Source organism: Rissa tridactyla, chromosome 3, assembly GCF_028500815.1.
Source record: "Rissa tridactyla isolate bRisTri1 chromosome 3, bRisTri1.patW.cur.20221130, whole genome shotgun sequence".
Classification (NCBI taxonomy): domain Eukaryota; kingdom Metazoa; phylum Chordata; class Aves; order Charadriiformes; family Laridae; genus Rissa; species Rissa tridactyla.
The window spans coordinates 124,985,431-124,998,592 of NC_071468.1; the positions used below are offsets into that span (position 1 = coordinate 124,985,431).

Here is a 13,162-nt window from a genome sequence, read left to right on the forward strand (position 1 = left end):
AGTCCCTTACCCACTATTACATATAAATAATGATAGTTAGGAGATCGTTATCATTCAATGCTTGAATAAGAAGGGAGATAAACATCAAAACGGTTTACGTGATAGAGATCAAATCAGCCCAGAAATGGAGCAAGCCAACCATCAGCAGCTGCAACAACGGCCAGAAAACAAACCAGAAAGGGTTGGTGTCTGTCAGCAAAGCCAGATTCAAGCTCTAGGTACCCAGGCAAGATTAGGGACAAAAAGTTGCAGAGTTTTCAAAGCAAGAATTCTAAGAAAACAGTAAAAGGGGGAAAAAACCGCTAGAAGTTAGCACAAAGCACTACAGCGAATGAAGGATGAATACAGAGAGGGAAAATAAGACACTGTAAGGAAAGAAACCAAATAAAGCAAGAGATTAGAAAGTGCACTAGTAGGTGAACTGTAGGTTCATTTAAAAATATATATAAAAAAATAAATACAGTTTGCTGAATAGCTGAAGCAGTACTGGAGGCAGGAGGACTCCCTGTGCTCTCCACAAGGCTCTTCAGCTATCAGAAAGGGTTAACAACACCTAAACTCTCCTGAGAGCTCAAGTTTTAGGAGGTGCTCAGGGTAACAATATACCGCCAACACCACCTGTGCCACCACCTGCGGAGGCAGGTAGGAGGCTGGTTTTCACACGGAAACCAAACTACCTCTCCCCTCTTGAGACGCGGCAAGGTTTTATAAGATCTCATAATCATATTTAACTCATGAAGAACAACCCCCTGTAGTTTACTGCTTTTTTTTAAATTTTATTGGTTTTTTTGTGTTGAACACTGAAGCTAGTCAACTTTAGAATGATTAAACTTGCCTCTCGGGTGTCATATTCAGGAGGGTTTACTCCAACCAGATTTTTAAAATCACAGGGTTTATGCCCTTAACTGTTCTTCCTTATACAGAAATCCGGAGCCTACGAAGTCTTAATTGTCCTGGGGAAAGGGCTCGGTGTGTTTTGTTTTGAGTACAGAAGCTTACTGCTATTCAACAGAGCTCTGCCCACAAAACATACCCTGGCTCGGTTTGGTTTCCCGTACACCTATTCATCCTCTTAAAGCCCGTTCCCAGAGACTCCTTCGCCCCACAACTGGAAGAGTTCAAACAGCCGGGGCAGCCAGGAGTTGACTGTCCCCAGGACTCACATTGGAATATATAATTGCGTTTATGCTACTAGGAAAGTGGAATTACTCAACCAAAACACAAACCTTAGCAGATTCTGCCAATTTAAATCAAGTAACTGGGGAAGCACACAAGCTCATACCAACAGAAATCAATCTAAGTTGAGAAAACTCTCCAGCCCAAAACAAGGCTTCAGTCCAATTGAAATCATGCAATCTAGACAACCGATTGTCAATGAAAAGACCAAGTTTTCAGAATTTGCAGCTTCTCATCTACCATTATGATTTATAAAAGCCATTTCTTTAACACAGTGCTATGGGACATAAATGTGTCTCACTACTTTTGGCTGCATGGCTCCTATTAATCAACGGGTAACAGCACCATTAATTTACTTGTTTACTACAGTCCACTTACACTTATTGCAGTGAATTAGTGTTTGTTGAGTGTTTGGATAACAACACAAGATATAAATGCAAAGCATTATTAGATAAAAATTATAAATAGAGATTAAGTATCTTCCACAAGAGTCGTATAGTGGAAAATCCAAATTCTGCTCAAGTGGCTGCCTGATACTGCCATAAAGCGGTACAGATGTCACCCACTTCAGACAATGTGCCGGAGACAAACAAAGGAGCAGGAGCCAAAGGATTCAAGCTGTGTATTGCCGTGTCCACATTTGACTCATTGCGACTCCTCACAGTTTATGAAGTTGCTTCTGCAAAATGGAGCTCTGTAAAGGACACTGAGATGTACAGATTCTACTATAAATTCTCAGCACATCATTGTTTGACTCCAGCATCTCACGAACGGCACTGCAGTCTCCATAGCATTTTTTGCATTAGCACAAAGCCCACAGCCTGTTTTGCTCTTTGGCTAGGAGACTGTAATGTAGAATCATAGAATGTGTTGGGTTGGAAGGGACCTTTAAAGGTCATCTAGTCCAACCTCCTGCAGTAAGCAGGGACATCTTTAACTAGATCAGGCTGCTCAGAGCCTCATCAAGCCTGGCCTTGGATGTCTCCAGGGATGGGGCCTCCACCACCTCTCTGGGCAACCTGGGCCGGTGTCTCACCACCCTCATTGTAAAGAACTTCTTCCTAATGTCTTTTTCAATGACCTGGAGGAGGGGATTGAGTGCACCCTCAGTAAGTTCACAGACATCACCAAGTTAGTTGGGAGTGTTGACCTGCTTGAGGGTAGAAAGGCTTTGCAGAGGAATCTGCACAGGCTGGATCGATGGGCCGAGGCCAACGGTGTGAGGTTCAACTAGGTCAAGTGCCGGGTCCTGCCCTTGGGTCACACCAACCCCATGAACGCTCCAGGCTGGGGGCAGAGCGGCTGAAGAGCTGCCTGGCAGAAAAGGACGTGGGGGTGTTGGTCAACAAAAGGCTGAATATGAGCCAACAGTGTGCCCAGGTGGTCAAGGAGGCCACCAGCATCCTGGCCTGTGTCAGCACGAGTGTGGCCAGCAGGAGTGGGGCAGTGACCGTCCCCCTGGACTGGGCACTGGGGAGGCCCCTCCTCGAGGGCTGTGCCCAGGTTTGGGCCCCTCACGCCAAGAAAGACACTGAGGGGCTGGAGCGTGTCCAGAGAAAGGCAACGGAGCTGGTGAGGGGTCTGGAGCACAAGTCTGGTGAGGAGCGGCTGAGGGAGCTGGGGGTGTTCAGCCTGGAGAAGAGGAGGCTGAGGGGAGACCTTCTCGCTCTCTACAGCTCCCTGAAAGGAGGGGGTAGCCGGGGGGGGTCGGGCTCTTCTCCACACTAACAAGTAATAGGACAAGAAGAAATGTCCTCACATTGTGCCAGGGGAGGTTTAGGATGCATATTAGGAAAAATTTTTTACACTGAAACGGTTGTCAAGCATTGGAAGAGGCTGCCCAGGGCAGTGGTGGAGTTGCCATCCCTGGAGCTGAGGGACATGGGTTAGTGGTGGTTTTTGTCAGAGCTAGGTTGATGGTTGGACTCAATGATCTGAAAGGTCCCTTCCAACCTAGACAATTCTATGAATTCCATGATTCTATGACTTCTCTAGCAGTGCTGGAAAGCCAGACAATGTGTCAGGTATGGCTTAGGCAGCTGATCTTGCTTTTGGTCATAGGAATACAGCAGATGACCCCTAGAAGACTCTTTATGTCCCACTTCCCATCACTCTTTTCTGGTTTTTATTATCTTCTCTCATTGTTTGAGATCTGTTGTAACAGTTGAGCTTCTTAAAGGTTTCCTCTTCCTATACCTCTCCTCCTCTTTTTAAGATATTTTATATCTTTCATCTGTGTATCATCTCCATTTAGAGGCCCCAAAACTGTGTATTCCATAAGCCTGACTGATTCAAGGTCACATGCAAAGTCGGTACCAGAAGAACCGATCCAGGATCTCCTAGATCCCAGTACAGTGTTTTAATCACAAACTCATCCTTCACACCTTTCAATGAAAAAAAAAAAAACCTACCCAAATTGTCATGTCAGAGTTTCTTGCATCTCAAGTGGGTTTTATACAGTTGACTCATAGGGACAACGACTAGTACTACCACCAGTACCATCCTGTCACATTGTCTGTAATCACGCTACTTTAGGAAATTGCACTGGCAGGAAAAAAGAAATCATCCTGCTGCCAGAAGCAGATTAATGAAATATGTTCTCCAGAGTACTGAAACTCCAGCTGCCTTGAGGAAATTCACTCTCAGACTGAACCACAGACCTCAAGGAAGACTGCCATCCTCTGGGCTCAGCATCGGCAGGGACACGAACACATTGTAATGAGCGCGACTAGTTTTCTCACGGAAAATACTGAAGAAAAAAAAAGCGGCAATCACAAAGGACTAAAGCAATTCCGATGCTGACTTCTCGTGTCACACGTCACTCCTTCCCATAGCAGGTCACACTTCCTAATTATAAACAAAAAGGAGATGATAGTACATTCATGCTCTTCTGGCCGGCCCCACTCTCTCGTACGTAATTTATTTGGGGAAAAAGTTTCCCTTTCAAATACATAAAAGAAACGGCAAAATGCATCATCAAGAGAAGGCAACTGGTATCTGCAGCACAAATCTGCTCATAACCCTCAAAACTGTTATTCATCAAGTCTTTGGTAACTGGTTTTCACCTTCATATATAGATTTGTTCAGCGACTCTACTTTGCATTTCTTTAATGTTTCTTTCAGGCGAGAGTTTTAGAAGCACCTGGAATACGTCAGATTTGGAGAAGAAAGTATCTGACTGTCTTTTAATTCTCCAGTTTGTAAGCAAAGTCCTAGATTCACATAATACGTGCTTGCAAAGGACAGCTATCAATTTAGGGGATTAGCAAAGCTTGTTTACAGAAAACCTGCAAAGATCAAAATCATAGAAAAACAAATCTTTCCCTGTGCTGTCACGAGTATTATAAAAAAAAAAAAAAAAGGAAGGAAAATGTTTTTCAAAATACAGTTTCTTGCCATTGCAGATGATCAGTAATTGAGTAATTTTCTGAATTCTCTTCACAATGGAACTAGTTAAGTTTCCCTTTGTTTGTATTTGCATTTGCTCAGCATCCCTGTGTGTAGGTTTGAAACCTTAGGGGATTTTATTTATGTTACAGCAGTGCTTCAAGGCTGCCCTCCACCGTGCTAGACGCTGTGTGTGTTTCGCATATTGTAAAGCGAAGGCCTGAAGATCTCATATCAATTAAGACAGGGACAGGCCTGAATTGCACAAGCAGAATAACTGGGAAGGTTATCAGAACTGCACGCTGGAAAGCTCTATTTTTTATGGTGGTTTGTTTTTCTGGGTTTTTTTTTTGGTTTTTTGTGTTTTTTTTTTAAAAAAAGGCCTCTGCATTTTATTGTTGTTGGCTTTTTTTTTTAATGGTAGTTTAGTTTTTATGGTACTAGTCTAGGAACGGAGATATCTGAACTCAGATTCCTGCTCTGCCACAGACTGCCTCCACTGTGACCTCAGAAAAGTAAATTCTTTTTGTTCCTTCGCTCCTTACGCGTAAAAAAATGGAAAAGGTAATAGTTCCAAACCTCGCAGAGGCATCATCCATCAAGGCATTTAGTCTGGCTGCAAAGGGCTCATCTATGCATACTCCTCCCTCTCTCCTTTACTGTAGCACAGAACAGAAAGACATTAGTTTCTGGAAACATTTCTCTTGCCCTCCATCTAGATTTGGAAGCTAAGAGACAGCATCTCTTAATAAGTTTACATTTATCTCTTCATCCTTTGCGTCCTGATCATAACTGACTTGGTATCCAGATACAATTCTGGTGGCAATTAAAGCAAATTGCAGCACACGACTTCAAATTATTGTTGATAAAGATTTGGCATCTCACCTGCCACATGTAGGGCTAAATACCTACCCCCGAGTAAGCCGCAGCTATGTTAAAAGCAGCTTCAAATAACAAGATAGGAAATTCAGCAGGAACTATTATTAGCTGCTGTTTATACTGTCATTTTTCTTATCAGTAGGAGATTATTTATACAGAGCCCAACCCAAGTGCTTCTTGTTTATCTTATTACAGACACCATTAAAAAAGTTTCTATAAAAAGCAGCTCCTGTATTTAGGACCAGCACTAATAAGTGTTATGCTAGGTTTTTGCCTCTTATCAATCATTCCTTTATTTTCAAGTCACCACTAAATATTCTGTTACTATTTTCCAACCTGCCCTCCTCTCTCAGTACACGGGGCAGCCCTGTACAATGTCTTCCAGGTTTAATTTTCCCTGTCAGATTCCTTAGCTAAATGACTTTTAAAGTTTCTGGTAATTTTATAAAGACCTAGAGAGCCTAAAAATTTGTTCTACCGCAACAGCTGACTTTAACCTTCAGCTTTGTGTCCCCCTCACACATAACCTCCCTCTCCATCGCTTCCCATCCCCTCGCGCTGCAGCACAGGAAGAACAAAAGGAAAAGCCCTTTACTGTTGCAGAGCCTGTAAATGCAAGGCAAGGGCCGTAGCTGATGCAGGAATGTGTGTTCTCTAAGTGAATTGCAATATTAAAACTAAGCTGAGAAAAAGGAGAAAGACATTTTTGAATGAAATCCCAAGCGGCTCGAAGAATTAGCGAAATAATGTCAAACGGAAGTTTGAAGGGGCAGACGTTGCAGCGGAGGTTCCTGCACCAGGGAGAGAACAGCACAGAATAAAGACTGGGGAGAGATATGGTCGTAAGCACCAGGGAAACACTACACCCTCTGATGAGCAAATCCAAGACCCGCAACTTGAAGACATGCAAATACATTGCTTTAGATAAAGTTCGTCACTTGTACGTCCAATTTGGGCAACTTCGAACCTGGCCGTAACGAAGAAAAGGAAGCAAAGCTTTAGGTTCCTAGCTACAGGTGTAATATCACTGTTCGGATGCACCATTACTGCTTTCCTCTCTCCATGCCATTCTCCCCTCCCATTACACGCACAATTTTTTTGAGTTGTAAAGAACTTGGTAGAGATTGAAAGGAGTAAGTGGACAGCGTGGGTAGCCAAGCCGAACTACTCTCCTTTCTGGACAGAGCCAGCCATAAATTTTTCATGTCTGTCTTGCCTCTCTTCCTGGGGCAGACGAGATGAACGTTAAAAGCTGAGGCCACGCTATTCTGCATTTATTTCAAGTGCTAAACAAATGACTTCAGCTGATGCAGGGTGGTAGCCAAGGCACGGGCAAGTCAAGCATGCCCAACATCTGCACTGCAGCCTCCAGAAACAGCTTGCTATGTTCCTATCACAACAAAGGGTGATGGAGGCTGCAGGCACACCAGCCTCTGGGGGTTGCTGATCTCTTCTTGCAGAATTGCCCCCTTTCACGCTCTTTCACAGCCTCTTTGTTGGCCAGAACAGGGTTCCATCTCAATGTGCAACATAATAAAGAGGACCCTGAGATACAGATCACTGGAGGCTGACCAGCATTCTGAAAAGGCATCACTTCATTCCTACGGTCCTCCCCTACACCATCTGCTACTGACCACTCTGGATTTTATTTACCTATTTTTCCTCTTGTTTACCGAATTATTTACAGAACAGCTTTACCAGTAAGACTAAGTCTGTAAATACCAAGATGACACCATTTGGTTTCCAGGCCTTCCTTAGGAGACTGTTTCACAGCTGAATGGGAAGGGATGTTGGAGACATCTGAAGAATACACAAGTCAACTAGCACTTATCAGGCCGAAGACAACTCTGGAAGTGAGAGCGTTGGGACACAAGCTTTCTGCTCTGGATCTCTGTCCCGAGCTATTTTCAGTCACTCTTCACCATCCTGTGCTCTTGAAAAGAAGCTGATGTTTCTCCCCGGTAGTCCTGAGCACACTCTTTGATCTGGTCCTCAAACATCTCTTTGAGATTTACTATTCCTTTCAGATAAGCCATAACTATGTACTTAATAGTGGCACAGAAGTACCGCGCATCTGCATACACAAGGCTACGGGTTATATTTAAAATGAATCGGCTCCCGGAGACCTTCCCACCAGGCATATGGAGGATGACACAGCTCCACTGCGAAGGGGAGCAGGAGGAAAAGGCTGGTGCGACACAGCGCAGCACAAGCCTTGCAGCTATCTCTGCTTGAGAAACGGCATCATGTGGAAAATAGCACTTTCTTATTTGAAATGCCCATGGAAACACTACTGGGTCAGCTGCAAAACAACATAGCCATTTAACCTTTAGATGTACTTGGTTTCCCATTGATTTAGCTCGAAAATAAGATATTACCACAGTGTCATTAGTTCAGTCTTCGTTCTGTCCCACTGACAGGCTAGAAAGAGACATCTTGGGTGTTGGACTAGATGATCTCCAGAGGTCCCTTCCAACCCTATGATTCTATGATCCTATGATCTGTGTGTCCAGCTCTGGAACTCTCAGCACAAGAGGGACATGGACCTGTTGGAGAGGGTCCAGAGGAGGGCCACAAAGATGATCCAAGGTCTGGAGCCCCTCTGCTGTGAGGACAGGCTGAGAAAGTTGGGGTTGTTCAGCCTGGAGAAGAGAAGGCTCCGGGGAGACCTTATAGCGGCCTTCCAGTACCTGAAGGGGCCTACAAGAAAGCTGGGGAGGGGCTGTTTGCAAGGGCATGTAGTGATAGGATGAGCCGCAATGGTTTTAAACTAGAGCAGGGCAGGTTTAGATTAGACATTAGGAAGAAGTTCTTCACAATGAGGGTGGTGAGACACTGGAACAGGTTGCCCAGAGAGGTGGTGGAGGCCCCATCCCTGGAGACATTCAAGGCCAGGTTGGATGAGGCTCTGAGCAACCTGATCTGGTTGAAGGTGTCCCTGCTCACTGCAGGGGTTTGGACTGGATGACCTTTAAAGGTCCCTTCCAACCCAACACATTCTATGATTCTATGATCTAGTAATATTTTCCCTGCTCACTGTATGTGTACATTCTAGATCCTCCCTCCACGTTACGCAGTAGGGTTGAGCAGGATGGGTGTGAGACTGGTCTTGAGTTTGCTGCAGTCTGCCTGCTGGGGTATCAAGACATGCACCGAGATGCCTGGCTAATTATAATTAGAGTGGTCCTTTTTACTGATACAGCCTCTGTCTTAGACGTGGTGTGGCGATTCTGATTCAATGGCCCTGCATGCAGTAGTCCCACTGACCATAAAAAATTAATAAAATGATGGCTTGTTTTGGATAAGACTCTTTTTCTGTAACTTTTTCCTCTTTGCACTACTTCTCTTGAAGGGGAAGCTAGTTTGACTTGCTGGTAGACGTGAAGGATGTTATACAGAGGTTAATCCAGAGATGGGTTATTACAGGACTGTATTCAGGCAAGGACTGCACAAAAGTAGGGGCTGACCCACTAACTACCAAAACTTCAGAGTTCAGGTACAATTTAAGCAACCAGACTTAGCATTTAATTTTTGAAGTACTAGTGCTAGCATCTGATACGGCTAATAACATTCCTAGAGTTATACAAAGTGTTAATCTCATGAATTTACAGATGAAATTGAAACCAGGGAAAGACAAGTAATTTTGCTCAAGATCAGAGAGAAGAGCTGGAGACGTGGAAGGAATTCCTGGCGCCATGGCACAAATACCCATTTCTGCCTGCCCACCTCAACCGCTAGCATGTCTGCAAACCCACATCTCCCAGACAGATGGGTTCTTCTGACATTTCAAATACTAGAAATATCATAAAAGAACAACTTCCCTCCTGCTGGTTTGGCATTCCTAGTCATCAAGGAACCTTAAAAATGATCTATTTCAAGATCTTTATTCAAGCTTGCATTTGAAAAGGAATAAATGTTATGGGTATAACATGGGATTGAGCTATCTGTATTTTATCATCAAGTCTTCATCCTAAATATGCTACCAGCTATGCTGTTCCGGACAACCAATGTGAGCCTGGAAAGGAGAACTAATAGCATCCCATCCCATGGAGTAGCAGTAAGACTTCATCACTCTTTGTGTAAAGCTCTGGAAACACACCCAAGGAAGAAGCGGTATTACTGCAGTCCGTTCACTTGTCCTGAACGTGAAAGAGAGAAGGTCCAGGGCAGAGGGCAAAAAGAGAGTTACTTCTCCTTCTAGGTAAAATCTGAGCCGATATGGTCATTCCCTCAACCTCCCATCTGATTTTCATTAATCGTGACTTAAAGGCAAGCGACTGAAAACCTTCAAACTATCATAATCTGACTCCTGGATGTAGTGATACCAGCTAGAGCTGTGTCTCCTGACTTTTCATATACATTTTATAATATAACTAAATACCTATTATCTCTCTCTCTCTCCATACATAGAGATGCAGATACGCATCTATTTGCCGCACTCAACAAACAGTTTGAGAATTAAGGAAAACTATTTTATTTTTAAGATAAGAACTTCGGGCTTATTATAATGCTGTAAAATAAAATCTGCTAGCGCAAGCCACAAAAAAAAAAAAGAAAAAAAAAAAAAGAAAAAGTGATTCACTGGGGAAGTTCCATGATGTGCGGGACAATGGGTCTTAAATCAAAGGCATACATTATCATGACTAAGCTGACAGATCTGCACTGCAATGCAGAAAGCCAAGCAATATTCCAACATCTGCACCGTGCACAGATAGGCGGTTAGACACAGTTTCCCAAAATGAAGAAAGGACTCCCCGAGCTCTTACCTGTTACCTGTGCAACAACTGCTTGGGAGATTCTCCGATTGGCTAGGAAGGCTTTGATTTCCTCCTTTATCACGCTGCTGTCCCTCCTACCAAAACAAAAAAAAACCAAACACAAACAAAAGAACACACACAAAGACGGACAGACCAAAGTGTACTTTGAAGATACAAAATGGCTCTATTTCCTTTATTTAGGGGACGAGGAGTGGGAAAGGCAGGCGTTAAAATCGTCAAAGTGCCTCACCAGTGGACACTTCTTTTAACAAGTGTCACGTTTGATCAAAGTACCCTAGCAGCAGAATGGATGACTCATGTCCTGTATAATTCATATTAGGTGCAGCACTGCCATATGGAATGCACAAAGTTTCATTACACAGGGATGAATAAATCTCTCATACCAGCATAAAAACCTCAGTCATAAAAATGAGGCACAAAAAATAAAAAATAAAGGATAGCAGGGTCTGCATGGTTAGCTACACAAATGAATATACATACACAAACCTTCTCCGACCTCTCAAGGAAAAGACCCAAAGGAGAGAAGATTTTGCAACCTCCATCCCCCCACCCCTACCTTTTAGTCCACAGCTTGCACTGAATGAACAAGTGCCCGTTATTTACAGCCTTTGTACGATTTTTTTCAAGGTGTGCAAAAATAGTTCAGAAGGGACTAAAACTGTGCTAAGAAGTAAATAATTTGGAGGTTACACAGGAACTGTGATATGCAGCAAATATACTTCTCCCTCCTCTTCCTCCCTCCCTTCCCAAGAAGAGCAGACAATTAACACCAGGATTTATTAGGCTTTATTATTTGGTAATTTCCCTTCCCCTTCTCCCCTCCTGCCCCAGCAACATTCAAGGCAGATTCAAGCTTGCAAATGTAAATGTAAAATAAATGCTGTGTTGTGGGCTCGTATTTCTGTACCCACCACTCATCCTCCATATGCCTACAAATAACAGTAGTTTCAGTTTAAATAAGACTTATTGCACAGGAACCCAAAACTCAAAGGAATGATTAAACTTCAGCAATGGCAACTCCTGCGTACTGCTACGCTCACCACCTTCCTGCATTATTCCGTTATCTTGCAGCCGACAGTAAAAGAGGTCGATTGGCTTTTCTTACCGCTCATCTCTAATCCTGTCCCCCAAAAGCCACACCTTTACCCTGACCTAAATCCCCAAACTCCTTCAAACATATTTTCATCCTGGAGCTGACGGACCCTCTAGTTCTCTCAGAGGTACTTCGTAAATGTTGCAATTTTGGGGAAAAACAGACATTCCAACATTATGACCACAATTGTTTTGAGACATTTGGCCTTTCCTTTTATTTCTTTTTGCTATCAAGCCCACTGACTCTGACCTTCATCCTCAGCAGTATAATCCCCTCCTTTAATCTTTGCTATACTGCTGAAAAGGAAGCAGCTAAAAGTAAAGGAAGGTCAGTCCAGAAAAAAAAAAACCAACCACCCAACGGCCTCTCACCAAAGACTTTTGCTTCTTCTTCATTGTTTGTATTTTCCTGTGCCAGTCTGCAGCCTGTGCAAATCCCAGAGAGACTCAGCCCCTGCCACAAACTACAAACAGAGAACATACGTGCTCTGCAGATCCCAGTGGAAAGCATTAACCACGCAGATTCCCTGCTCCCCCTGCACATGGAAGGAAATACAACTGGTATGCAGCGGAGGAGTCATCATGTGAAGTGACACGCGGAAGTCTTCTGAATGAGAGTAGGGTGGAAATTTAACGTACAGACATGAATTTCAATTTCTGGTACAGCACGGGAAAAAATATTTCAACAGTAAACCAGCCTGTGGGATACCCGCACAAGGCCAGGGGTTATCAGCACATGACTAAGAGGCAGGTGAGAGACGTGAGACAGTGACCGTTAGGGAACTAGTCGGGGAAGAGCTGTCTAACGCAGCTCCCACTTTCTTGAGAAGACCTAGCACTGCTAGAGCAGTGCTCCAGCGTGCAGATTTCTCCTGAGGGACTTCTCACACTGAATTTCCGAACTTTTTACAAGGACTTCTACTAACCTCATCAGTTCTTCCACTTTGTCATCAATGTCCAAGTCCTCTTCAGAAGCTTCAAAACTGTACGACCTTTGAGCCAAGCTGTTTGCAAGCGGGTAGCGGGTAGGTGACATTTTCCCATTGAATGCAGACAACCTCTCGTTACTCTCCCTCCCATTCTGATTAGTAGTGCAAGGCTGTGGGGAGGTGTCGTAACTGTTGCTCGGTGATGGGGACATCCCAGAATGCTGGGTCTGTGTTGAAGCTGTGGCTGTAGAGGAAGATGCTGGGACATTGTTGGTACTGTTGCTGTAGGAACCACCTCCGTAGCTAGACCTTCTTCCAAATTTGTCACTATGCTCTTGATCAAGACGATCCAAGGTTTCCAGCGCGTGGAGGATTTCATGTCTGGTCATTCCTGTACGTCTCAGGCGCTGAAGCAGGTCTATCTGCTCTATGGTAAATCTTGGTTCGTCGGTGTAGTGAGACATGGTTTCCAGCAGACTAAAAACAAGGTAAAATGTAAAAGCAAATACTTCAGTTCAATAGTTCTCTGTGCTACATGGAAAGTAGCTTACATGCAGGAAAGATCAAGTCTGGCCCAACTCTAAGTCACACACGACAGAGATGGCAGCCCAACAGTCCACCTCCGAACAAGCTCAGCAGGTAACCTCCCACGAATGCAAGTCTCACTACTTGCCAGAAGGGCTTATTTTCTTTGAAGTGCTCAAATAGCATTTCTCTCTTCTACTGGCATTCCCTACGCCTTCTACAATAAACCTGCACTTACCACCCTTTCGCTTTTCATAAACCGCTGCTCCAGAGAGACAGTGGTTGCTCAGTAATTAAGGCTGCAACTGGATTTCAGACAAAATTTTGCTACTGCTATATATCCACCAGCCAGAAATTCCGTATTCCAAAACTGTTAGGTCAAGGCCAGAGGTTAAG

At 43.9% G+C, this 13,162-nt stretch overlaps 1 protein-coding gene across 22 annotated transcripts in view; it reads right to left on the bottom strand.

Annotated features, from left to right (window-relative positions):
* The window catches only part of HMBOX1 (homeobox containing 1), a 130,757-nt gene that overhangs the window by 55,421 nt on the left and 62,174 nt on the right, over nucleotides 1–13,162 (bottom strand). For all 22 annotated transcript variants that reach the window (XR_008465272.1, XM_054194276.1, XM_054194291.1 and 19 more), the window contains 2 exons: nucleotides 12,239–12,718; nucleotides 10,209–10,294 (listed from right to left, as the gene is read on the bottom strand). Coding sequence is in view for 21 of the 22 variants with exons in the window: in XM_054194291.1 (XP_054050266.1) it covers nucleotides 10,209–10,294; nucleotides 12,239–12,718 (566 nt within the window). In the remaining variant the exon portion in view is untranslated. The remainder of the gene's footprint in view (nucleotides 1–10,208; nucleotides 10,295–12,238; nucleotides 12,719–13,162) is intronic.